The sequence below is a fragment of the Cyprinus carpio genome, chromosome A1 (genome assembly GCF_018340385.1).
Source record: "Cyprinus carpio isolate SPL01 chromosome A1, ASM1834038v1, whole genome shotgun sequence".
Classification (NCBI taxonomy): domain Eukaryota; kingdom Metazoa; phylum Chordata; class Actinopteri; order Cypriniformes; family Cyprinidae; genus Cyprinus; species Cyprinus carpio.
The window spans coordinates 8,560,820-8,588,791 of NC_056572.1; the positions used below are offsets into that span (position 1 = coordinate 8,560,820).

General features: G+C 36.7%; 2 protein-coding genes across 6 annotated transcripts; one reads left to right on the plus strand and one right to left on the minus strand.

Annotated features, from left to right (window-relative positions):
- Positions 1-85: 85 nt before the first annotated feature.
- Positions 86-27,972, minus strand: LOC109052588 (sodium/glucose cotransporter 5-like). Of its 4 annotated transcripts, none has more exons than XM_042738798.1 (15): positions 27,316-27,972; positions 23,802-23,873; positions 22,688-22,792; positions 21,460-21,519; positions 21,124-21,228; positions 19,992-20,097; positions 18,699-18,779; positions 17,367-17,572; positions 14,757-14,892; positions 7,740-7,847; positions 7,462-7,612; positions 5,869-6,037; positions 3,944-4,159; positions 2,999-3,089; positions 86-1,913 (listed from the first exon to the last, which is right to left on the minus strand). In XM_042738798.1, the coding sequence occupies exons 2-15, from the start codon at positions 23,814-23,816 to the stop codon at positions 1,717-1,719; spliced, it is 1,746 nt and encodes a 581-aa protein (XP_042594732.1). In that variant the 5' UTR covers positions 23,817-23,873; positions 27,316-27,972; the 3' UTR covers positions 86-1,716. The 4 variants fall into 4 exon arrangements, with proteins under 4 accessions (XP_042594732.1, XP_042594598.1, XP_042594669.1 ...); XM_042738664.1 differs by lacking the exon at positions 27,316-27,972 and adding an exon at positions 24,403-24,738; XM_042738735.1 differs by lacking the exon at positions 27,316-27,972 and adding an exon at positions 24,157-24,325.
- LOC109052585 (protein FAM83G-like) lies at positions 8,605-17,727 on the plus strand. Of its 2 annotated transcripts, XR_006156467.1 has the most exons (6): positions 8,605-9,939; positions 11,336-11,503; positions 11,631-11,755; positions 12,374-13,565; positions 14,719-14,786; positions 15,053-15,119. XR_006156467.1 is itself a non-coding variant. In XM_042738521.1 (5 exons), the coding sequence occupies exons 1-5, from the start codon at positions 9,481-9,483 to the stop codon at positions 15,527-15,529; spliced, it is 2,421 nt and encodes an 806-aa protein (XP_042594455.1). In that variant the 5' UTR covers positions 8,605-9,480; the 3' UTR covers positions 15,530-17,727. The 2 variants fall into 2 exon arrangements, 1 of the variants encoding a protein (XP_042594455.1); XM_042738521.1 differs by lacking the exon at positions 14,719-14,786 and having other exon boundaries at positions 15,053-17,727.

The following is a 27,972-nucleotide window of genomic DNA, read 5'->3' on the forward strand; positions in this document are numbered from 1 at the left end:
CACCTATACCATGTGCAAACATTTGGGACTCTAGTACTGTTTACAACATGACCATAAAAATAAGCAATAATAAGCTAATATTACTTTTTGAGTGACATAATTAAAATAATTACTCTTTTCTGGTCAGTTTATTTACCACAGGGAATGTGAATTTATTTATATTGACATGTATGATGTGTAAAATATACAGTAAAGTATATCACCAAGAGAGGCTTTGCTGCAATGCTTCTGTTATGACATGTAATGCAATAAAATATGCGGTCTCATCTTTACATCTATTAACATATATATTGCCTGCACACATTTGAGCAAGCATTGCTATTTATGTTGTGTTTAACAGATGATAGACATTTTAAATGTAGAACTTTTGTAGAAATATAGCTATGTCAGTTGTAATAAGTTATGATAATGTAAGGATGTGTACAAGCAAATATTCTGTCTATGAACTATCAACTCAAGGGAAAAAATAAACGTATTTAATGTAAGTGTATTGCTTGTACTTGCTGTTCACAATTGTATTCCAAATGTAAAGGAGGATTAGTGCATCTAGCCAAAAATGTTTTCACATCTTCAAACTCAAAACACTTGGTTTACACATTGCTTTGTGATTTTAATGAATTAATTTTTCATTTGCACATTAACAACAAAACAATATAAATTGAAGAGAAAACAAAAAGTTGAACATGAACAGCAACAAATATTTAACAGTTAACGTTTCATATAACCCACCCTAATTGTCTTTTCTTAAAATCATCTACATGCTGTTCTTACAATCATATAATCTATGGCTACTCTCACGCTATTGTTGAAATAATTATTTAGACACAAATTACACAGTCATTGATGTGCTTTACAGAAAATTACAGTTTAATCACTGGTCATTTTTTTCCAAGAAGCAAATTTGCAGTTAAATTTACACCCACATCTTTGGGAGCATCTAATGAGCATATTTTTTTTTTCTCCAGTCAATTCAAACATATTTATCAACCATATAATAAGATCTTACTATAAGCATAATGTGTTAACTAAGCGTGCACTGTGAGAAAACGCATGGTAATTTATTTTTTGCTCCATTCACAAAGGCAAATATACAGTTATTTAAGGTAGAGCATAAATGCATTATATGTAAAGCTAACTGAACAACTATTAAAACAATCTATAAAATGTCTTACGTAGCCCAATAATTTAAAGGCATTTTATGGGCGCCATGGGATTTAAAAAAAAAAGGAAAAAAAAAAATTACTTAAAGGTAATTGTGACTTCTTATTTCCCAATTAGGGACTTTTTCCTCATAATTCTGAGTTTGTCACATGATTCAGACTTTTTTTCTTGCAGTTTTGAGATTTGCAAGACATAAGCTCTATTCCAAAAAAAAAAACCTTGCAATTGCAAGAAAAAAAATAATTGTGAAATGAAGTACTGTAAGTTACCTTTTTATAATGTATTTCATGGCAGAAAAAAACACTTGCGAGAGGCAAACTCACAATTCTGAGGAGTTTATATTTATATATTTATTTATTTTTGAGTTAAAAAAAAGTGAGTTGCAGAACCATGTTTCCATAGGATTTAAATGACTATTTATAAAAAAAAAAATAATTTTTCAAATTTTAATATCGCTGTGTAATAAGTACAATTTCAAAGGTTTTATCAGAAGTCTAAGTGTTAAATTTGTATTAAAAAGAAAACAAAAAAATGGTGTGTGTGTAGCAGTGTGTGTTACGCATAGTAAGCATAGAGGAAGATGTTGACACAGATGAGAATAATGGCATTGGCACAGCAGAAGCGAGACCAGAAGGGATCTTCTCTGATGCTGGGAATAATGGGAGGTGGTGTCCCGGGTGCAGATCTGCCAGGTCGAGGGCTACAGAACCCAGCGGTGCGAACACACTTACCCCTGCGTACAGCCTCACAGCCTATATTGAAACAAAAATATTGGATGTGAAATTAACTGGCAAGAGAGCCGTACAATAATACCATGATATTTTGATAAATACTAAGGTACTGAATGATTACATTTTATAAACAGGGATTTACATGGTATTCTAAGGTTCTTAAAAGAATACCAATGTATAATCATGGTACAATTTTGAAAACCTGACTTAATATAATTAAAAGGCTTTATAGCCCAATTAAATTAAATATTAATGGATACTGCATTATTGAATGCTGAGATATCTAATTTTAACCTTCATTGCAGTTTTCTAATGTTGTGTTTGGCAACATAATCCACCGTATGCAGTAGGCTGTCTTGCATTCAAAACCAAGAAAATGACGATTGGTATTTTTCTCAGTTCCTTGTGAATGTTCTCACGCATATAATACACTTTTGTTTTGTCAACTGATACACAAATGTAGAATGGCGCCACACCCCGATGAATAGACCACAAGAATCCTCATGAGATCTATCATGCTGTAAGCTCCTCTCACAACTCCGTTCTGTATCAGGAAACTGGATTAGTGTGTGTACAGGTTTGACTGTACTGTACCTGTGAGGTCCAAAATGCCCCCACTATTAAAAAAAATGTCCTTACTAATATAGTGAAACCTGTTGAGCACTGACTAGTCCTTACTATTTGATGAGGGTTACAGTATAAATCAGCCAAATCATGTTTCTGTTTAAATCTAGTATTTCTGTGAGGGTTATGTTTAGCAGTAGAGGTCTGGTTAGGTGATAGAAAATAACATTTATTGTTATAATAAAAACAAGGGAAAAACAATGGAAGTCTATGAGACAGCCAACTAATATAGTGAAACAAACTAAATGTGTGTGTACATTTATTTATTTTTTTATCCCAGCTTATAAATCATACAGAATGAGTTTTTTTGATAATGTAAAAATGCAGAAAGTGTATGGGGTAGATTTCTGTGAGGGGTAGGTTCAGGTGTTGGGTTGGTGTAGGGCAATAGAATATACAGTTTTTACAGTATGAAAACCATTACACCTATGGAGTCTCTCTATAGAAAAGCAGACGTGAGCACATGTGTGTGTGTTCCATACCGTCCGTCCTGCGGCTGAGTGTAGTTACTTTCTGTAGAGGTATTTCTCTCTCAGTGCTGTTGTGGAGAGTCCACCAGGTAAGATTATGTGTCTGAAACAAAATCAAACGCATGCCACTCTAGACATCATATACTGCAAATACACGTCTGGATTTAAATAAATGTATGAATTTAATTAAATTTTAAACAAATCCTGACGGAAGGGATTGATTAAGATTAATAGAGAGGTAAAAACAATAAAAACTATGTCTTTAATTATTAATACACTATACAATTAATATACAAAAACCTCATTTAAGATAATGGGGTCATGTGACAACAATGTAGCATACTGCTGTTTGCATAATGCATACTTGTTCTCATACTGCAGCAAGTACAGCACCAGATTTTTTGTTTTCTTAATTAATAGGAATTAATACTTCTATTCAGCATTAAATTGATCAAAGTAACAGTAAAGACACATGTTATTACAAAATATTTAGAAATAGAAATATTTTAAATAAATGGTGTTCTTTTGAACTTTCTATTCATTAAAGAATCCTGAAAAAAAAAAGAATGTTTACACAAAAGTATTTTATTTTAAAAGCTGTTTAAAACATTAATAATAAGAAGAAATGTTTCTTGAGCATCACAAAAAAAACAAACTTTTAAGTCTTAAGACTGGACATTTACAACATGATACAATAATTTTAAAGTAATTATTTAAATATTTGTTAAATTCTTTTTAATCATGTCCCAATAATTGGTAACTTCTGTACCTGTTCTGAAAGATCAAATTTTAGTTTTATTTTGGAACCTTTAAGAACCTTTAAGAACATTCTCATTAAGATCGTTTAGGAATGTTATAAAATTTGTTTCCAGAAATTCAGATTTAGTTTTTTGTAAACTAGGGTATTATGGGCAGAGCTAAAAATCAACGAAATAATTTTTCAAGAGAGACATTTACCTGTTCATCAGTGGGTGGAGGGGTCAATAGACTGATCACCACCACAACAATAGCAGTGAGGCCGCAGAGTATGATGGCAAAGTGCAGGTAGTGTACACTCCTTAGGACGGAGGGAGCAGGGTCAAAAACACCACAGCGGGGTGGAGGGAATGCAAACTCTAGAATCATCCGTGTCAATCCCACCACTAGACCAACCATCAGGCCCCAAAATGCTCCCTGCGTACACAATACCAAACAAACACACGTTAAGAAGACTCTTAATTTTCTTGGTAATCGAACACATGAATCGAACACATTGGTGTTGCTAACACAATGCTCTAATGTTTGATCTCCAGAAAGACTTCACAGTTGCTCTACTCAGTCTACTAAAATCAGTTGTTCCATTTACTCAGTGTGCTACATGAGTGTGGTAGACTGTTAAACGAATTATTTATTTTTAATATTCATTCATTTCAGGTATCTTAAATTGGTAGGATGCACTGAATGAACTCTGAGCTGAGATTCCTGACATGACAGGCTCTTATTTACTTATTCAGTGTACTTAAGGGTGGAGTGAGGTGTGAAAGTCCCTTGACAAGCGTAGCAATTCCTGTAAAGTATCACTTATTTGTCAGTCATATTTCAGTGATATTTATCCAGGTGTTTTGCCAAACAAGTGTTGCGACAGACAGTAGATTTGATCTATTATGCAAGTTAAACTGATTTTATTCTTGTATATTTTGTGTCACTGACTCACACAGATGCGCTTACACAAATGCATTCACTGTAATGACCCTATGAATGTCACCTGGCCAGTTTTAGTTACTTTAGACAAGCTTCATTTTCTCAGAGAATGTTAAACTATACTTAAAGTTCTGTACTTACTGATTTTTTTTTTTTTTCAGAGCAAATATACTTATCTGAGATCTCAGTAGATAAAATGGGTATTTCCTATTTGCTGTGGTGGATGGAGGATTACTTTGTACTAAATGACCCTTCGGGGTAAAAATTAACAGGAATGTTCAAATCCCACCCTCCCAGTTTTAACGTTCTTAAATGTTTTGTTCAACAGGTTTTCATTATTTGTTAAACTGCTGGGTTAACAGCTATTATTTTGCTAAGTTATAGATAATGTGAGCAGAAATGTTGGTGGATACAGTAGTTTTGTTCTTTGTAAAACATTCAGGATAATCAGGCTGGTACACCGCAATCCTTCTGAAACATTTATTCTACGCATATTTGTCAAAACACATCGGGTTTTTCACAGGATCAAATGAATGAGTCACAAGGTCTTTTTTTCTTTTTCTGTATTTTATGCACTCTCACACAATGTTACTCTTGTTTTAAGAATCTATTTATTTATTCCCAGCAATGATCTCAAGGAAACAGATCTTTCTACACATCCGTCCATCCATCCTTCTATTCATAGTATTTTATGTATCTAGTTTAAATTTTCTTTCCACTATAAAATTATTGTACTAATAAATAGATTAGAAGACCACTGTCACACTCATCTGGAAAGTTGTACTGAATGGAAAAATAAAATGCAGCTTACACACGGGTGTGTCTTATCAATGTTTTTTTCATTTTCAAAAACAATTTATAATGACTCAGCAACACAACAATATAATGACTTATATTAAGGTGTGACCAATTTTCTGTAAAATACAGGTTTTTATCTTCTCAATCACTTACAAGTGAAAGTTGCATTCTCTTTTGCTGTCATTCAGACATGTACACACTCTTTATGTGTTTGAACAGGCAAATTCATGCACCCTCCCTAATCTGCAACATTAAAATAGCCAGACATTCCTTCTTCATGAGAGAAAAGAGTTTTTTTTTGAATGCATGTGACTGTTAATGCTGGTATGTCAATATGTACATAGTCTAAGTGAGGCCTCAGACAGAGTTTGTTTGTTGTATGCATGCGTTTGTGTGTGTATTACCGCCTCATTGGTTCTTTTCCAAAAAATAGCCATTACAAAAATGGCAGTAACAGGAGGGGCCAGATAGCTGGTTACTGACTGGATGTAAACATACAGCTGACCGCTGTTAGCGCTCTGAAGAATTGGGATCCAAACCACACTAATCACCACCAAAATAACGGTCACAATTCTGGGAAAACAAATCAACATGGATTTTATGATCATCTTCACTTTCAACCACAGTTCTTAATATGGAAATTGAAAGTCATTATTGAAAGTCATAATTGAAAGTCACCCAAAAATGAAAATTAGGCTGCATTTTACTCACCCCCGAGGCATCCTAGGTGTACATGACTTTCTTCTTTCAGATGAATCCAGTCGGAGTTATATTAAAAATTGTCTTTGACGTGACGTGAAAGACTTGAAATAAAAAGCGTCCTTCCTTAAAAAAAAAAAAAAGTAAAATAAGTCTCGCACAGCTCTGGTGGGTAAACAAAGGCCTCCTGTAGCGAATCGATGCATTTTTGTAAGAAAAATGTCCATATTCAAAACTTAATAATCACTTTAAAGGGATAGTTCACCCAAAAATGAAAATTCTGTCATCATTTAATCAGGTTTGGAACGACATGAGGGTGAGTAAATGATGACAGAAATTTAATTTTTGGGTGAACTATCCCTTTAATCTAGCTTGCGCTCACTGTTGTAAACTAAGCAGTTCAGGGGGAATTACGTATGAGGTCAGCTTTGCGCATGCGCCACTCAGAAGTGACGCATGTGGAAACGCAGTGGAGAGATCAAAACAAAACAACGGTCACTAATTAGAAGTTTCACGAGACTCACCGGCGCATGCGCAACACTGACCCCATACGTCATCCTCCCGGAACTGCTTAGTTTACAACAGTGAGTACAAGCTAAATTAAAGTGATTACGTTTTGAATATGGATATTTTTCTTACAAAAACACATCAATTCGCTACAGGAGGTCTTTGTTCACCCCCCGGAGCAGTGTGAGACACTTTTTTTTTTAATGGAAGGGTGCTTTTTATTTCACGTCTTTTGGACTGAAGGAATGCAACACCTGTTGAGTGTCATGAAACAGCTTTAAAGATCAAAGACAATTTTTAATTTAACTCAGACTGGATTCATCTGAAAGTAGTAAGTCATATTCACCTAGGATGCCTCAGGGGTGAATAAAACTAAGCTTAATTTTCATTTTTGGGTGAACTTACCCTTTAATAGTAAGTAAATTTAAGTTCTACTGCGAAATCTATCCTATTGGAACCCATTAACTACTAGTCTTCTTCCATTGTCTAGTTATATAAAGTATTTGTGTTTTTTTTTAATTTCATTTAAATTTATCTCAACCCAATGACAGGACATAAATATGAGCTAATCTAAATGATTAATACACCACAAAATGTCTAGTTTATACTGCGGTTGTGCATTGAATTTCTGAGGCTATAAATCACTAACATTCTTTCATGTAATTGCTTTTGCATAAAAAACACCATGACGTTGGAGCTTAGACAACATGTAACCTTTATGCATGTCATAATGATTGATGATTTGGCAACAGTTCCGCTCAAGAAATGGAAACAAACACAGTCATAAACACCTGCCAACCAGCAGCAGCTCCTTCTCGCTAGCACCTCTTCTATACTTCTTCCAGATGTCCATGGTGAAGAGGGTGCTACTGCTGTTAAAGATGGAGGTCAGTGATGACATTAAAGCGGCCATCATTACAGCTATCATTAACCCCCTGAGGCCTGGAACACACATGCACAATTTCATGGTTTACACTAAAAAGACCATGACATGGACTATAAAAACAAAGTACATGTTAACAAATCAAACATATACACAATTTAAAAAAAAAAAAGTGACCCTGATTACCGCTGGGCATGAGCTCAATGACCAGTTTTGGAAAAGCAATGTTGGAACAGCCCACCTCTGCACCACACACCTTTAAACACTCTTCAGGGTCCACACAAGCCACTATGTCTGGAGGAAAAAAAAAAAAAAGATACAAAGATGTTGAATGTTTTTTATTTTTTTTATTTTTTTGAAACAGTGGGAACCTGCATTTTATTGAAACCAATTTGAAAGAATCTTCAAGAACATCTGTATTTAAAATAACTGTGACAACCTAAGCCAGGGTTTCCCCAAATTGTGGTTTGTGAACCCCTGGTGGTTCATGAGGGAACTTCAGGGAGTTTGTGAATGAATGAAAAAATAATAATTATTTAAATAATAAAGTATGAAATGAAAATAGTTTAAAAAATTTTTTTTTTTTTAAAAAGTACATTTTTCTTGTTTACATGCATTTCATGTGGCCATTAACTATCATCAGAAAACTTACCATACAAGCGTACTGTAAGGGATTCAGCTGCCATCTATCTATCTATCTATCTATCTATCTGTAACGACTGCTACAAATATATATATATATATATATATATATATATATATATATTATATATATATATATATATCTCTATATATATATAGAGAGAGAGAGAGAGAGAGAGAGAGAGAGAGAGAGAGAGAAGAGAGAGAGAGAGAGAGAGAGAGAGAGAGAGTTCTTGTGGCAGCTTACAATGTGTGACAACTAGCCCAAGTTGTCAATTTATGTCTGCCTACAACCACTACTTTTATTGCTACGAATTCAAGAGGGGAAATGGGAAGTGTCTCTTTCACTTTCTTCAGTTTCCTGTTACTTTTCTTCCCGGATACCCCGCCCAAGCCCACGTAACTGTTGACTCAACAGTGTAATAGTCGGCCGGCACGCCGCGTCATCGGCGCTCATGCGAGCAGACGTCCGGCCTCTTCCTCTTTCCCTTTCCAGCTCCACAGAAGTAGGGCAAAGTAACACCAAAGCCCCACAGGACTTTACTGGAGAACAAACTCAGGACATTATTTAAATCGGGAGACGGGACGTGGAAGAAACTCTTTTTTTTTTAAAGTTTTGTTTAACTTGCAACACTCTGGTGAACAATCCGGAAGCTTGTTTTTCTCCTCGGCGTCGGAGATTTCCAGGGTTTTGTGCTTCTGTGGCAGACCCTAAACTCGGATCCATCGGTTTGGCTGGAGTCTGTTCCGCGTGTGTATGTATATGTGTGGGCCCCACCCGGTCAGGTGACTGAGGTGTGTCTAATCACTAGAGCCTGTGGAGATGCTTTGTTCTATTCTACCTGTTGGTTAACTGAAAGATGATCTCCTGCTCAGCGGTCAGCTGCGTCCTGTATTGAACTGGGATTCTGCTCGGGGAAACAGGATCAAATAACATATGAGGCATTTTTTTACGTCTTTAAGAAACAACATCTCCTTTATTTCTATGAAAAAGAACACACGTGCTTTTTGGTGCTTAAGTTATCGCTGAGCCGCTTTATTTGACAACACAAAAACTCGAATAAATCGTCTCACTTCACCATGGAAACGCTTTACCGCGATCGCAAGAGGATTTTTTTCTAACAGTTAACTGAGAGGAAAAAAAAAACACACACCTTTACGAAGATTTTATATACTTTTCTGGAATTATAGTGGGACTTAACTTAATAAACTAATAAGAACAAATAAGAAGAAGAACTAAAAATCCGCTTTCTATCGACTAATTCGGATTGTGTGTGGAAACGCCATGGCTCTCTCTCAGGTTCAGTGTCTTGATGACAATCATGTGAACTGGCGTCTGAATGAATCCAAACCGGAGTTTTTTTACAGCGAGAATCAGCGGCTCGCGCTTGAAGCGCTTATTACGAAGGGACGCGACGCGTTTGACGCCTATATGAAAGAGCACGAGCTGCGTCCTTTTCTGTCAGAACCCGAACTCGAGCGGTTGCGTCGGAGCATAGAAGATTATAAACCTGGTTCTGAGCATCAAAAACCAGATGGTACAACGGAGGGAGAGGACGGTGCGGTGTCTTTGCAGTACTGGCCGGACCGTTCTGACATCGCCATACCGAATTTAGACCTCGGATGGCCAGACTGCAATTCTTACCGAGGAGTGACGCGCGTCAATGTCTACACGCAACCGCCAATGGACGGACAGACGCATATAAAAGAGGTTGTGAGAAAGGCCATCGCGCAAGCACAGAAGGTGGGTAAACGTGAAAAGCACGATTGTTTAGGCCGCCACAGAAACACCGTTAAACGCTCTCAACCGGTTCTTTTATGTAGGCTATTCTGTAACTTGCAGAAGGTCGATTTTTAAAAAGTAATTTCTGTCAGTAATTCTCGGTGACGTTACAACAATATTGTACGCAACCCAATGTTCTTTTAGCGCAGTAAGCCAAATGTCAACTATCTTAGCCACAAGCTATGTATGTGATGTGTTAAACTTAACTAAACTGTTAAATAATGACAGTGTTCTCTTATTTTTTTATTTTTTATTTTATTTACTTTTGTGCGATGAGTAGTCCAAAACTGCTACATAACGCTGAAGCGGCAATGGGTTGTTATGGTTACCTGAGGTGAAAGGTGAAAGCGGTTTCTGTTGTTCGCACACTCTTACTTTTAGTCTAGTTTCTTGTGGTTACTGAAACGTTGTTTGAAAACATTTTTGAACTCATGTAAAATGAATAAAAAAATATAATGATTCATTATAGTTTCTGCATATATGTACAAATAACTATAGAATAAAAATAGTTTATTTATTTGTCAATCTCAAATTTCTCCTTTCAGGGTAAAACACTCTTTGGTCAAAAATATTCAACTATTTTAAGTTACTAAAAATAATCATGGTTTGGCTGTTTAATATTTGTCTTTAATATGCTGAATGTATGACATTTAGAAGTTAGAATTGTAATGGTTATGACAAGCAATAATCAATGACAGGATCATGGGGATGATTGAGCAGGCTACTAATGCAAATACTGAATATTAAACGAATAGGTGGATACAGCTCTAACTAAAACAACTACTATGCTTATGGCAGTACACACTATTTAACACAACTCTTCCTCTACAGGTTGATTAATTAAAAAAAAAAGGTAACCTAGAAATGTTAGGAATGAATTGAGTTTTGTAGAAAATAGACTTAACATGTTGAATGTCCAAATATCCATCACATTTCACAATCTTACTGGTTTCCAACTGATTCATTTGGCTTGTTAGTACTTGCTTAATCTTGAACCCAGCAGATCGGACAGTGACATACCGGCAGAAATTCTTCCTCCCACTTTCTCTTTAAGACACACACACACACACACACACACACACACACACACACACACACACTCAAATACTCAATCAAAGAGACTATTTTATCCAAAGACATTTCACACAATGAGGGCTTATAACGAGATGTAGGTCTTAATAGGTGCAGTACAACAGATTTAGGGTGTGTAAGAGTTGTTTTGTGTCTACATCATCATGTTGTCGTCAATAAAGAGAACATACGGTACTTCATGCTCACAATAGAACTGGAATATGATCTGTTGTGTATAGTAATTTCTGTAATTTGTAATAATACAAAACCATTCATGTTTTTGCAGATGATTGCTGTGGTAATGGACGTTTTCACAGACGTTGACATTTTTAAGGATCTAATAGAGGCTGGATTTAAAAAGAAAGTAGCTATATACATTATTATTGATTATGCAGCTTTACAGCACTTCCTACTTATGTGTGAGAGAGCCAACATGCACAGAGGACACCTCAAAGTGAGTTGAAGACACATGCATTAATGTCTGTTCTGTAGACAGTTTTGAGTTCTTAAATTAAAAAAAAAAAAAAAAAAAAATTGTAGTTTGAGTGTGTTTGTGTATGAATAACAATTTGTGTTTGTAGCATCTGCGTGTGCGATGCATCGGTGGTTCCGAATTCTACACACGCTCAGCTCAGAAGGTGCATGGCTCGTTGAGTCAGAAATTCATGTTTGTGGATGGAGACCGTGCAGTGTCTGGATCTTACAGGTTTGTGCACTTTAATGGGTGTATGTACATGTACATGAAGCTGTGTTTCTTAAATGCAAGTCAGTCACACTGGATTGTAAAGATATACATATACACTGAGCATGTTAGTAAAAACTGTATGCCTTGTAAATTGCAAGTTGAACTGGTTGTGGGAAAAATTGTTAATGTTTTTAATAACCATAAACAGAACTCAAAGCAGGAAATGTCTTAAGTAAACTAGAAACTTCACTAATCTCACCCAAACACCTGATAGAGAACATGGAAATGGACCAAATACACTATGGCAAATTATAAGTTAAAAGCTTACAAGGGAGTATCAAAACAATCAAACAAGTAGCTATGTTAAAAAATGACTAGTCAAACAAAAATCAAATCAACAGACAGGCCTAATAAACCATATGGCATGAAATGCCAGAGTGCAAAAAGGAAAGGGAAGTGTGAACAGACAAAACAAGAACAAGACAACTAGTGAGTGAGCTATTGTCACCCAACTGAAAGAAAAATACAGTCATCTCAACAGTGACGGTAACATACTAAGATATTTTAAGTTGCTAGTTTAAATGTGCATGTGTTATTTGTTTGTCCACTTTTCTGACTTGCGGCATCTTTATATTTTAGTTTTACATGGACAGCTTCTCGTTTGGACCGGAACATCATTACAGTCCTGACAGGACAGGCAGTTGAAACTTTTGACAAGCAGTTCCGTGAACTGTACCTGAACTCTCGTGGGGTCAACCTAACTAAGATCCCATTAGCAGACCCTCCGGAGCCTGACCCTGTCCCAATCGCCGTTCCTTCCCCTGTTTCTGTAACTGTTGCAAGAAAATTAATAAACCCCAAATATGCATTGGTTAATGTAGATGCAGCAAGCAAAGCCTCTTCAGACAAGGCTAGTGCCAAGAACAGTAACTCCAAGAATCCTATGGTCCAGATTCCCAAGCCTCAACGGGAGTTGACGGAAGGACCGCAAAAGCACCCAGGACTTGTAGGTCTGCCAAAGGCAGATCTCATTCCCTACTTGCCCACCTGGCCAGAGCCAGACCCACCCAGTGATGTTATTGGGTTTATTAATATCCGTGATACAAGCAAGCCAGCGCCAGTGCATTTAATGCGCTCTCAAATGTTTGAAACATCTCAAGCGATCCGTTTTAAAGACCCATTCACTGCCCCACCTGAGGAACCGTTACCAGATAAGGCAAGTCCTCATCCTAAAACAAAAGAATTATCTAAAGCAACTGCTGTAGATGCAAATGTTCAATCAATCACCCAACCTCAGACAGAGACTAACTCTAATAATGCCCATCAAGATATATCTGCCAATACATCCCATTCATCAAGCCCTCCAATCCAGCAACAAGACCCCAAACCAAGCCCTCCTCCACAAGAGCAGGAGTCCAACCCTAAAATGCCTGTGCCCAAGCCACGCACCCTTCAGTTGGTGGTTAATAGACCGGAGGGCTCTGGAGACCCAGAGGTCACTTTAGTCAGAAGGGAGGAAAACCAGACAAAAGATGCAAACACAGACACTCGAGACAACGATGCTGACAGCACTGCTGTGACCTGTGCACATTCATTAAAGGATAAAGATGAGAATTCCACAACGTCAGATGAATACTATGAATGTACTGACTCCGACAGCAGTGATAAACTCCCTAACGGAAGATTAACGGGTTCTGGTCGTGTTGGAGACCATAGCCCTGATGTGCTCAACGTAATGGCCCGCTTCTCTCAATCCATGCTGGACTTGAGATCGGATGACATCGAACAAAACACTGCTGAGAAAAATCGGCTGAACAGAGACAAAACAAAGGTACGTTGGACTGTAATTCAGTGCGACTGAATGTGAAAGTTCTTTTTATCAGATTTGGCTCTTCACTCTACCAGTCCATAAACCTGGGAGTGTTTCAAGTAGATGAAAAGAAGCCAGGCGTGTGTGTTATGGAATGCACACGGGCGTGCCGGTGTGCGTTCCGGGACTCAGTTGACATTTCCAGCACGCCTGAACCTGCCAAAAATGCTATAACACATGTATGGGTGTAGTGGGTGGGAGAAGGGGTGGGAGAAGTTGTGTATCAGACAAGAACAGGAAAATCGCAGATCCTAATTTTGGTGGAATTTCCCAATGAAAAAAGTAGTCCACATATGCACACAACAAAAATGTTTGAGGTAAAGGTGTTAGGAAACTTTTGTCTAGGGTTGCATGATATATAAGCTATCTATCTATCTATCTACACACACACACTGTGTATATGTATATGTATATATATATATATATATATATATATATAGGCCAGTATTATTCTTCAGCAAATCTCAAAATGAATGCCAATTTTATTTATACTGTACGTTAAAATTAACTTGCTTGAATCTGTAATATCTAAAATGGTTGATTTTACTTTTTAATATTTTAATTTGTTTAAATAAAATAGTATGGTATCAATTATTTATTTTGTTTATCGGTGATAATATAAAACAGAATTAGATTCATTTTAATATTGTTTCATCATATTAATATTATAATATTGATTGATTATTATATTATATATTGTTTGTTTTATTTTAATATTGTTTTAATAATATACATCCTTACTGTTATTGCATAGTTCTTACAAATCTTTGTCTAATGTCACTGTTTAGTCTTGTCCTAAAGTATCTAATGTTTTAATAAAATGTTTCAGTTAAGTATGACGTGTAGTATTAGTATTTGGCCTAAAACTGCCCTGCTTAAGGTTGTAGCTGGTTTTTGTGTGGATGCTGTATGATGTAGAATAGTGCAGTGACAGTCTAACTTGGTCAAGATTGTTTAGGTCTCGTAGTCCAATTTGGACCGGCAACAACCCAGCTACCATGTACCAAAAACCAGCTTGGCCACTTTAAGCATGTATGATGTGATGTTATATAGGTAAAGGCTAAAAAGGTGACAAAACTTGTACAAAAGATGACATAGCACTGAATTTTTGCAGCACTAGCGGATACAGCAGCTGGAGAGTGTGTGTAGTACCTGGGTAGAGTGCCCTGCTGATCATGCCAGGTAGGATGATGAAGATCATGGGAAGCATTTTGAGATAGCTGGCAAAGATGGATGCCCCTTTGGCGTGACTCAGATTCTTGGCTGACAGAGACCTCTGCACGATTACCTGCCAAGTTACAGATCAACCAGCATTATTGTTTTGTTTACTGAATTATTTTTGAAAAATTCATCAAAACAGTTTATAGTTTGTTTTTGTACCATGTGAAATCATGCCTCAAGGCTTTTTATCCTTTTTCTTTCTCTCATACACCCTTCCTCCCTTTCAGCTTTACCAGATGGTCTCTAGGTCACCTGTTCGAGACTCTTATGGCCGGGCCAAAGTGGTGATTGGTAAACCTGGAGTATTCTATAGACCCCCTAAAAGCAGCGGCCATGTGATCGGGGGCCACAGGTACTGGCAGGGGAAGATGAATGCTGACATCCCCACAAATGGATCAGGCCAGCAAAATCTAAAGCGCTCCGGACGGTCCCCTAGAAGACAAAGCCCTGCCTATACAATAGAAGGACAGCAAATCAGTCAAACTCCCACTCAGCGGCTCATGCACTCTCAATCTCTCTCCCTTTCTTCAACCTCTCAAACAAAGTCTCCATCCCCTCGTAGACAGGTTGAGACTCGTACACAATTAGGGATCTCTTTATCTAAACTCGCCAGCGTCAAACACCTCAGGGGGAAGGTTCCAGTGAACATGTCTGTTTTTGCTTTGGGGGATAAATTGTTGACACAGAGGCACAATGAAAATTAACCGATTTATGGTGGCTTTCTTTCCAGAAAAAAACAAAAACAAACAACTACTACTTTGTATTGAGTACAAAGGCATGAATGTGCAATGATGTAGCCACCAGTCTTCACTGTTAAAGACTTTTCAACTGGAGTTCAACTGGATCTTTAAACTGACACAAGTGTTAGAGTGGCAAACAAACACTGACATTTTCTGGACTGTGTCAAGCAAAACTTGTTATAAGCAGCTTTACTCTTTATTGACGTGCCTTTGAGTAATCCGGACTAGTGCAAGAATTTGGTGGTGGATTTGTGACCATGGTGATGGTGATTTCATATTCACCTCTGTTGTCTAATTGTCTGAGCTTGAAATGGTTAAGGTACAGCACAAACTGACAGTGAGTTCATTTTTTAACGTCTGCATTTGTTCCTGGTTTTATCAGAGGAGATCAACTGATTCAAGGCCTGTTCACACCAAGATGAATGTTTGGTATGATTGAACATTTTAATTTGTATGAAAGCCTGTTAATTCATCTCTTCAGGCTGACTCGAATATTTTCATGCCAATTTTTTTTGCATTGCAAAAAATAAATAAATAAATAAATATAATAATAAATAAAAAAATCTGGTCTACCAATAATATTTGCGCTTTTGGTCATAAGCCCAGCACTGCTGCTGAATAGCGATACAACTTTGTGGTACTCACAAACAGAATATTTTGACAATAAACAGTAAAAAAGCTGGGTCATTTTTTTCCATAAGCGCCGCCTATTATCAGTAAGTGAATTTGTATTTACATTCAGCCCATCTGACATTTTTTCCTACATCTGAACAGAAAAGCTGCATGAGAAAAGACCAGATTTTTGTGCCGAACATTTACTGGCGTGAACAGGACTTCAGAACTAGCCTTTGAGTTGGAGTCAAGACCAAACCCTCCAAGATCCAGACCAAGACCCTGAAGACCTAGACCTGGACCTAAACTCAGACCAAGACCTGTTAATTTCAGCAAACTTATTAAAAAAAACAAACAAACAAACAAAAAAAAAAAACACTGAATTTATTGCAGCATTAATTTCAGAGCCACTTTGTGCAGTTGTGAATTGACTGGTTATGACTGAGACTATTAGCCAAGACCCAGACCAAGAAATTTGGTTCAGACCAAGTTTTGAGCCCCCAACCACAGGACCCAAGTAATAAGACCCAGACCAAATCCAAGTTTATTGAGTTTTGAGGGGACTCCAACTCTGTCAGTATTTCCAGGAATTTTATTTTTTATATTTTTGCCTGCTAATGAGGTCTGGAAATATAAGAATGCTTTTTTTTATGGATGTGATGTGCACTGTACTTAAAAAGAAGGAAAGTGTTAAAATGTTAGTTGTGCAAATAGTCTTCTATAATTTTCCACTCTTATAATTTTAATCATTTTTTAACAAATTAGCAAAAAAGCAAGATAGTTTAAAAATGCTAGTCTGCACAATGATTCTCACAGTTTCTGTGAGAAAATACTTGAATCATTTGGAAACGTTTTTGGTGACACAGGACTCAATATAGACATTAGTTGATGCAAATTCCTCACAGCCTTATAATTTGTGTCAAATTTCAAGGGTCTACCCTGAATTAGGTCCATTTGTGGAAAGATATTCAGACTTGTAGATCTTATTCCTAAAAGGCCTTTACCTCTCTAAAACTGCAGTCTTTGTGGCATCAAGTGATACATTGAATATCTTATAGCAGAATGCAACTCTTAATGCAAAATACATTTGCAATACTGTTCTACATGCAATGCTTTTTACTTTGTGTTGTTAGAAGCAGGGTAGGCTTATTATCTATTTTTAAGAGTGGGTGTGCGTGTTGAAGCATACCTGATCGGTGCACCAGTACCATGTTGCAAGAATGGTTAATCCCACTGTCATGCCTGGCCAGGGTAAATCTCCATGCACAGGGTCTCTGAACAGGTGCATGGCATCAGACCTGGGCAGGTGACATGTCGTATTTGGGATGATCTTAGATGGCACAGCTTTCAAATACACGCTCTCCAGGTTACTGTAGCCTCCAATCTTGTTGAATGCTGTAACATTTACATAAAGACATATCAGCTAAATCTACCACTTTTTGGGTATAAGGTTGAAGTTTAGCATTATTTGTTCTTTGTAGTAGTGTCAAAATGACATGGTGGGATGTACATTTCGAAAGGATTCCAATTAAACATATTATTTAAATTTCTTTAACTTGTTTAGAGTTGTGTGTGTGTTCATAACTTGTTTGCTTGTATCAGTATACAGTTTTAGTCATTTAGAGATGACTTTTTGTAAGTTGCTAAAGAAATTAATGGGATTTTCCTCATTCCCACACCTCCATACAAACCAGCTTTGCAGGTTTTAAAGTGTTTTAATGTGTCCTAACCAGACATGATTTGATAAAACCTCCCTATTTGACGTGGATTTATGTTTTTTTTATTATTATTGTTTTTATTTTTGTTCGTCATGTAGTATGTATGAAATGTATACGAAAGAAGCTGTGTTACAGGACATTTCCTTTGTTGCCTGGTTTCTATTTCTGTGACAGTCACAGTGAAATCTGTTTGTACTTTCGCTGAGGAAAGACAAATTCCAGAAGACGAATTCCATCAAAAGATGAAAGTTCCACCCAAATGTGAATAGCGTCATGGGAATGCAGTTGTTTTGATTAAAGCTCATTTGCACTGAATATTAATTTTTGGTTAATATTCTAAATTTTACACTTTTATGCAAGTATAAAATAAATATAATTATTTTAATTTGTGTATATTTGATTTGTGTTTTAAGTTTCCTGGAAAATTAATTTCCAAGGGGAAAAAAAACCTTTATAGCAGTCCAGTATTGATACATTCATTTATTTGAACAGTATCAATTTAGAAAATAGATAAATAATTGAACCTCATTTCATTCTCATTTATTTTGTTATTATCATCAATAGGCATTTTTGCCTATTTCAGCAGGCCACCAGAGGTAAGTCAAAGTAAGATTAAGCATTTGATGCTGTAAATATGACATTCGTTTACATGCAATGAATGAATGTAAACCACATAACCCGGAAAATGTGTCTGTCAAACATGTCGCCATCTTGTTTTCAGTATTGCTTTACTTCCCCCATTGACAGCTGACATGAGATCACTGCCAGTGGAGAATAAAAGAAGAGGCCTGTGATAGACTGACCTGTAATGGTGAGGATGATCGCTCCAATGATCATGACGAAGGTCTGAAGAGTGTCGGTGTAGATTACAGCAGCCAAGCCACCTGGAGAAACAGAGGACTAAGTGGGTATTGCTCAATTCTATCATGATGGTTTAATGTGATATGAGTCAACGGGGTCAAGTCTGAATCAGCACTTTTAGACAGAGCAATAAATACAGTGACAGCAATGTGGCGGATTAAAGTAATTATGCAATTATGCTGGAATCATTCATGTAGATCATAATTACTACTGCAAAAATTAACTGATACTGAACCACTGGGCTTCGGTGTGAAAGTTTAAATAAATAATCATTTAATAGAAGCTTTTATCCAAACAATTGGCAGTGCTACTCAAACCTGTGGTTAAGTACCTTGCTCAAGGACTCTCCTAGTTTATCATTTACACTATCTACAACTAAAACCAGGAACATTCCTGTTTTAAGCCCTGAGCTTTAACCATTACACTATCTTACAGTGTAGGAGGAGGCTTCTTTAAGACCACAACTGATTATTGCATCTGCTCGCTTGGCTGTAAATCTGTGTGCGCAACACCGTCTGACATCAAAAGCTGTGCTTTGTCATGCTACACTGCTGATTGTTGAAAAAAGAGCTTGTATAGAGCAAGAGCTAATTATGAAAACTGCTCAGTACTGAAAAATTTAGTGGTACCACTTTACAAGAAGCATCATGAGCATTTATTAATCTAGGTTAATGTTAAGTTATAAATATCCTGTTGATTCATGTATTATAAATATGTATTATGAACAACTATTGCCATGTTAATTTATACAGCTTGATTAGTATATAAAACGCATTAATATATGTGTAAATCAACATTAGCCTACATTAATAAATGCTTTAGAAGTACGTTTATTGTTAGTTTATGGTATCTAATGCATATATAGACACTACCATTCAAAGGTTTGGGATTAGAAAGATTTTTCTGTGAAATAATTGAATACTTTTATTTATCAAGGATGCATCCGACTGATCAAAAATGACAGTAAAGACATTTCCAACTTTCAATTTCAAATAAATGCTGTTCTTATGAACTTTCAATTTCATTTTCCACAACATTCAACACTTATATTAATAATAATAATAATAATAATAATAATAATAAATGTTTCTTGAATGCCAAATCAGCATATTAGAATGATTGTTGAAGGATTGTGTGACACTGAGATAAGACTTCTTTCAAAAACATTAATAAATGGTACTGACCCCAAACTTTTGAACCGTATATATACAAAATACATACTTGCAAATACAAACCTGCAATAGTGTAGAGGGCAGTGACGACCAGCATGAGCACAGTGGAGAGGTAGAGATTCCATCCCAAACAAACCTGGACAAACAAAGCTCCAGAGTACAAATCTGTCTGCAAAAGATACAAAATTTTGATATCAGGTTGCGGTTTCCATTTATACTGCACATTTTTTTTCACCGATTTGTTTTTCTCCTAAAATTGCTTGGAGAACAGAAGTACAGTTGATGAGAGTTGCTGACATAAGAGTATATAAAGCTATAAAAATGAATGGACAATATACTGTAGCTTAGATCAATTGGTCTTAATATCTTAACATATTTCAGATCTGACATTTTTCACTTTGGTATCATTTGTCAAATCATATTGTTGTATAATCTAAGCACAGTTTGTAAGATGCCTTCTGAAACTCTCGAGAAGACATTTTAGATTAGTGGAGTCTTGTTTAAGAGGAAACTCTTAAGAAGTGGGAGACTTCAGCAAGTGTCTCAGATTGCTCCCCATTTTACCACATCGTAGTCTATGATGAACAGTTGAAATATTAAGGGGATCTCATTTATCTTTTTTCCCCTATGACCAGTGCTAATTCTAGATTTTTTTTCCAAAGAAACGTGAGTGGCTATTGCATGTACATAACCTGTCAAATAGTTATATTAGTACGAACATGCTAAAGTTTGGGGTCCACAAAATTTTTATTTTATTATTATTATTTAATTTGTTTATATTAAGTCCCTTATGCTTATAAGGCTGCTTTTTTTTTTGATCAAAAATACATAAAGTAATATTATGAAATGTTATTACAATTTAAAATGAATTTTTTTCCTGTTTCAATATATTAAAATTTTTTAATTATTCCCATGATGGCAAGTTGGCATTTAACAAGCATGAACATCTGCGTTTGAGTGTTTTTGTATTTCAACATCTAAAAATCAGATGCTGAAACACAGCTAAACATTCTGTTTCACAGCTTCAAATTCCTTTGATACAGAAACATGCCAACGCAGCAATACGGCACTCAATAAATGAAGCCTTTGTTGATTAATGTTAGATTTTTAGCTTTGTGGGTATGTGTGTGAATGAGAGGACAAAAGAAAAAAAAAAAAAAAAAACTTGATTGAATGTATGTGTTTTTGTGCTCACCGAGATCTTGGTAAACACGGACAGCATCAGACTGAGAGCTGACAAGTACATGCGAATTCGCTCTCCTCCAAACCGCCGACCCAGATACTCTGGCATTGTGACAATCTTTGAGAGAGAGAGGGAGACAGGAAGTGCAGAGGGAATGGCACGTACTAAGCAAATTAATAGGCAAAACTGGGAAAGTAGCACATGTGGTGTGTCTGTGTGTGAGAGAAAGAGACTGAGTCTATGGTACATGTGGCAGCATTAAACATAAGTTCTCAATTATAAATGCACATTCTAAATAGCTCAGTTGGCACATCAGTATGAGTGGTTTGATGTACTTCTAAAACTCACCCCAGAAGACACATAAACTGGGACAAAGATCCAGGCAAGAGCCAACAGGACATAAGTTGCCTAATAGAGAGAAATAGTGTTACTGCACTGCAGTGAGACACATTTAAACATCCTAAAAACAAGATCAATTCACCTGAGAAGCATGAGACGTTATTGTATTTGGCCCTAAAAAGCATTTTGAAAATTAAGGCACATTTATTGTTATATTATTAGATACATGTTTCAACTATAATATATTATAAGATTTAGAAATGTCTTGCTTGAAAAGTTTATTTGTTATATTTTTTCTTCATAGCTGTAGTTATTTGCAACTCAGTGTTCAAATAGTCACTACTACAAGTAATCATGAAAAAAAAAAACTTTTATTTTTAAATTGTGTCTGTGCAGCTAATTTTGAACATGAAAAATATGAGTGTAAAATTGACCATAGACGCAATAGGAAATAATTTTTAGTGTAAAGCTACATTGGGTTTTCTGTTTACACCAATGATAGTGTGTTTCATAGTGTTGATTTTCTGGCAAATTGCATGGAAACCAATGTGGGTCAATTTGAAGTACACAGTTTTTTAACACAAACATTAAAAATAAATGTAATGTGGTATGATATTTTATCAACTAATACAATGACATTCAAACAGTTATACGGGCAATTAAAGTGTGCAAAATACTTTGGGTCTACTGTATCATGAATATAAAAATTTCCATCTACTTCAAATTAGAAACTTAAGCTTATCTTGACTTATCACTGACAGACTTGACAAAGGACTGACAGAAAGGACCGTCAATCTAGACCAGGGATCTCCAACCCTACTCCTGAAGAACTACCGTCCTGCAGACTTCAGTTCCAACCCTGCTCCAACACACCTGTCTGTAATTATCAAGTAGCCCTGAACACTTTGATTAGCTGGTTCAGGTGTGTTTGATTGGAGTAGGAGCTGAAATCTGTAGGACGGTAGCTCTCCAGGAGCAGGGTTGGAGACCACTGGCCTAGACAAAAACCAAGAACTGGATTTTCAACACCCATAATTCCTGTTTATTGGCGGAAGCTGGTCCTCTGTCTCCCCCTAGTGCTGATCGAATACAGGTGCATTAACATGAAGTCTTTTGTTTCGGTGTTTGCAGTAATGCTCAATATCGAATTATGACTAATAAACATTTTGCCCTTGTTTAGCATAAATTTTTACGACTGAAAATGGAAATGAGGCATTAAAAAATTGATGTCACTCACATTCCATTCAAATCCGGCTACAGCAATCCCTCCTGCTGCTCCTGTCCCAGCCAGACCGATGAACAATCCTGAACCCTCACTGCTGGCAAACAGAGATGCACCAATCTGCATCCATTCATGCTACATATTAGTGCAGTTCTCAGACTGGACTCAAACAGCTACATAAAACAACTAGATTTACAGTAAGCATCACACTTCATTTCTACAGATAGCTGACATGACATCAGGCAGTGTCTGTAATGTATCATGCCGCTAAACTGTTTTGATCAACATTGCTTTAATTCTTGTGTATGTATGTATATAGATATATATATATATATATATATATATATATATATATATATATATATATATATATATATATATATATATATATATATATAAAATTATTATACATGTCTCATATGTATAATAATTATCTACAGGCCTACATTTGTATAACCATTTGTTTTTGTGACATCATTTTAATTGAGATACTACATGGAAATATAATAATATAAAAATTATTTGTCATTATGCAGGACTAATTAAAGGAATTGCAAAAAAAAAAAAAAAAAAAAATTAAGTACATGTACAGCGGGGTCCAAATGTTTGAAACCACTAGTTAAAAAAAAAAAATCAAAATGGTCAAAATAAATAACACAATATTATACATATGCATAAAAATTTAATTAACACTCATTTTAATGTCTTATTATTTGGTCTGCTTTAATCACAGCAGCTCTCTATCTGCATGAACTGTGTAACACCTGATGATCATGTTCTCAGCATGAGTTAAGATGTTAAAGTGCATCTTGTGCTTCATTGGAAGCTGGAAATTTTAGCTTTTGTTCAAAAGAATTAACACGATAAATGCCACAAATTTGTTCAGTGATTTGATTAACGCAAAATCGTCATAATATATTGTGTATGTGTTTCTTTGTTTTACATTTTTCAGTTTCTTTTGGTTGATTTATAGATTTGACTTTCTGCTTATTTAAAATAATATTTGTAATTTTATCTACTCATTAAGTAAACTATGTTAAATATTGAACTACAAAATAATAATAATAATAAAATTTTAAAAATAAATAAATTTCTTCAATTGGGTCAGTTTACATTAATTATCACTCACCGGCCACCAAGCCATGTCTCTGCCAGCCAGAAAATATCCACTTAGTGTGTTTCGACTCACTCTGCAAGATGACTGAAACACACACACATAAATGCAACAGTTTATGCAAAATTTAAATGAAGTTGCATTACCCACTCTAATGTCATAGATGTTCCATTTTAAATAATTTCCTTTGTATTTACACAGTTTACATCCACATGTTCTTATACAAAAAAACTTATATATATAAATACTTATATATATATATATATAAACATTGTGAGAACAAAATGATTAGTGAATTATTTTAATAATAATAATGTTATTTAAAATGAATACAAACACACAGTTCTTAAAATACACTAATACGCCTCACCCATATTCCAACCGCGACGTTCAGTAAAAAATATGCTCCAATTACAATGATATCAGATACGCTGAAAGACTGGGAAAGGGCAAAAAATTTAGTGGTAGAGTTAGACGCCATGTCCTGCCTTTACACACACTACACACAGACTAAAACAACGAGACAAGGAGGACAGAAAGACACAAAACGTTCTGGTCAGTCAGCCCTGTGTGTGAATTGATCATTAAACACATCAGTTTAATGAAGCAAACCTACATGAGAACAACAAGGCAGATGAAACGCATCCCTGAGGACACACAAACCCTGCTGCTTACGGTGGGCTCTGAGATACACACGCACCTGTCCTGCACACAGACACAAACACCCATGACTACACACACGCATACATACATGCTTAATCGTATAATCAGAGCATTTAGACGTGTGATCTAACTAACCTAATGTGACTGACCGAGTCTAAATAACATCCCTAGACACACTTAACTAAGTGAATCATTTACTTAAACACCCACTGGTGCTGCCCATTAACACACGCACACACGCACTATCCATTAGCATCAATCTTACCCATGGACATAAGTATACTCACTAGTGCTGCCTTTATATTAACTGGGGTCACTAATAAGATGCATTTTATGTTACAGTGTGGCAGGAGTGTTTGCAACCAAATTTCTTTTGTAAATATAACTCCATTCACCCAAGATGAAGTTAATTAAAGTGTCCCTATTATGAATTTTTTAATTCAAACATCCTGCAGAGGTTTAAATCTGAAAGTGCACCGTGTTTAAAGTTATTCCCTGCGTCTCAATGTTCATACTATCCATCCTAAATAATACTATGTGAGATTAGATTGAGTGTGTCCCAAAGCAGTATGTTGAAAAGGGTATGCCAAAAGCCCCCAGATGGTCTAACAGGGGTCCGCAACCTATACGGCACGCAAGCCAACAGTGGCACGCAGAGGGATAATCGCTGGCACGCGAGCAATAGGGGAAACTGCATACTGATGTACATTTTGAGGCAATAACGTGTCATAGTCCCACAGCCTGTTAGGAGCTATAAATACTCTTAAAGTGTGAGAATTAACTTGCTAGTCTCGGTTGCGCGCGCGACCGCTCAGACTACACGATTTTCAAAGTAGTCGGGTCACTGTTCTTTTCACACTGCATGACTATCTTGGCCAGCATTCAGTCACTGCTGTGTTCACACTGCACGATGAATCGGCAACAGAAGGTTTCACGCTGCATGACTTTACAATAGGAAGAATCGCCGACAACTCTGTCTGGCACGCAAACTACGTTTCACAACCAAACACACGCGAGATGTGACAAAGAAACAACGCGATATCACGCGTGCAAGACCGGAGTTCTCACCAGTGTTGCCAACTTAGCGACTTTGTCGCTAGATTTAGCGAATTTTCAGACCCCCTTAGCGACATTTTTTGGAAAAAGCGACTAGCGACAAATCTAGCGACTTTCTTGGACAAACCTTATTTAGTCTCTGAGACTCTCTGGTACTGCCGCACGAGCGCGAGGTCTCTTTTTCCCAGCGCGTGCCTCTCTCTCTGCATCTGCTCTGTTCAGTGAGCACAGAGAGGAGCAGCACTTTCAGTTAAAAAAAGATATTCTGTAGCTTCTAACTCTATTTTACATGCGAGTATAGCCGAAATCACAGCACAACCATTGTCTTAATCGTATGTGTATTTCATTTCATTAGACAATGTCGTGAATAGGATTTTAGTGCAGATTAATATCTTTGAGAGCTGGTTATGTATTCTTAATGGAGCGCGTTTCAGTCATTATAATATTCATTCCGTTGTTTGTCAACAGAAACATTAAAATATAATAATAAAAACAGTTTTATTGCGAATTTGGCTGCATTAAAATGCAGTATGTAAACACAGGGAGGCAAGAAAATACGACGCACTTACGTCATGAATATGCTAATTAACGTATGACGACTTTTCAGGCGGGGTTTAGCTACTTTCCATTGAAAGAAGTTGGCAACACTGGTTCTCACGTGAGACTGGGATTATTATTAAAAATGGTAGCCCGCAAGAAGCTTGCAATACGAATTGCCTGTGCGCTGATTTGCAGCGAAAACAAGAAAAAGAAAAGAAGCCATGCTTGCTGGTATTGTGGTCCTCTCCGAACTCCCCACTGCTCTGTATCTTGCTCTCTCATTGGCTGTCGGTCATCGCCGATGTAGTTTTCAGTCAGAACACTTTTCAAACAGCATGATTTTGAATCGCCGACAGGTCCAGATATTTAGCATGCCAAATATCTCACGGGCGTCTGCGACTCATCGGCGATTCTCTCAGATCGCATCTTTGTTCATTCACACTGCGTGATTGTCAATCGCGTGAACGAGCACCGATTTGCCTGGGCTAAAATCGTGCAGTCTGAACTCGGCTCGGTTTATGAATGTTACTTTTTGCACAGCGCGATCTCAGATCTCTGTATGTGAGAGGTGTGTGTGCGCGCATCAAATAAAGCAGCGCATTAATATAGAACGGTGATTAAACTGAAAGATTTTAATGCATTGGCCTTGACACACACACACAAACACATATACAGTGGTGTTCAGTACGGTCACACTGTATATCTGTAAGGAACTTTTGAAAAGTTAAAAAAAATGTATGAAAATTTCATGAAAATTAAATAGGCCTATTGTTTTTTTATCATATCATTTAAAAACGTGGATGTACTGTATAAATACACTGTTGGCACAGTGGTTAACCAGAAAAATAAAAAATGAAACGTCATGCCAAAAAGGTTGCTGACCCCATGTCTACTATTTCAGGTCAATTTTTTTGAAGTGTGGATCCATGCACACTCTAATGGCTAAAATTGCCCACAATCCATTGCGCTCTGGTGAAGGATTCAGTCCAGATCCAAACACTAATAAAATGTGTTGGAAAAACTACAAATGTGGCAGATTCGTGCGATCTACGGTTAAGGCCAGGACGCACCAAGCAGCACTTGCTTATCATTTTGAATATCAGTAACGTTGATAACATTAATCATTTTAAGCTGCTCATGTTGTTATGAAAACATTCGCTTATTAGAATGATTGGGAAAGATCACATAACATTTAAAACAGCCTTCTTTCTGTACCGCCTTCATTCAAATGCTTGTTTTCATCACTTTTGCTTTAATTCTAGGCACTTACTCGTTCGCTAAACTGAACATCCAATCAGAGCTCTCACTTTTGCCGACGGCCCCAACGTCCCCGACGCCGAGCCCGACGAGAGCCGACGAGTGGAACACACCAAACAAACTAGCCCGACGCTGGCAAACGGCCGATCATCGGCTTGGTGTATCCTGGGCTTTAAGCCTGGAACACACCAAGCCGATGCCGATGAACTAGTGGCAACGAAAGCAGACTGCAGGGTCGGTTCACGTCGGCAGCGTCTGGGTCCAGATTTGCCCTGACACACAAAGCCGATTCTCGACACCCGACAGCCAACTAGCACGTCCATTCTGCGCCTGCGTAGGAAATACCTTTCTGTACCAGCAGGTGACAGTAGTCTTGGCAGTTGTTACTCAAAGCGGGAAACCGGAAGAAGCTACAGGGATACAAAACATATACAAAGAAAAAGCATATCAGAGTCTCGCTATCCACAGACGGATTTGTGATATTTTGGAAATGTCTGACACGTTGCATCTTTTTTAAATAATCACGAATGATAATCACGAGAATTAATCATGAGAAATGCAAACAAATGAGAAAAGCAAGTATGTCTCCGTTGACTTCGTTGTTTACTTGCTTCGTCACTTCCGTTTTTTTCTTCTAGAGCACTGGTTCACTGGCTGAACAGCCAATCAG

Coding starts and splice junctions, on each gene's coding strand:
- LOC109052588 (XM_042738664.1), bottom strand. CDS start 24,531: ATGCGTGTGTGTAGTCATGGGTGTTTGTGTCTGTGTGCAGGACAGGTG. Junction 21,229..21,459: donor CAGTTTATGTGTCTTCTGGG/GTGAGTTTTAGA, acceptor TCTCTCTCAAAG/ATTGTCACAATGCCAGAGTA. Junction 4,160..5,868: donor GGAAAAGAACCAATGAGGCG/GTAATACACACA, acceptor TTGTGTACGCAG/GGAGCATTTTGGGGCCTGAT.
- LOC109052585 (XM_042738521.1), top strand. CDS start 9,481: ATGGCTCTCTCTCAGGTTCAGTGTCTTGATGACAATCATGTGAACTGG. Junction 11,504..11,630: donor TGCACAGAGGACACCTCAAA/GTGAGTTGAAGA, acceptor TTGTGTTTGTAG/CATCTGCGTGTGCGATGCAT. Junction 11,756..12,373: donor GCAGTGTCTGGATCTTACAG/GTTTGTGCACTT, acceptor TTTATATTTTAG/TTTTACATGGACAGCTTCTC.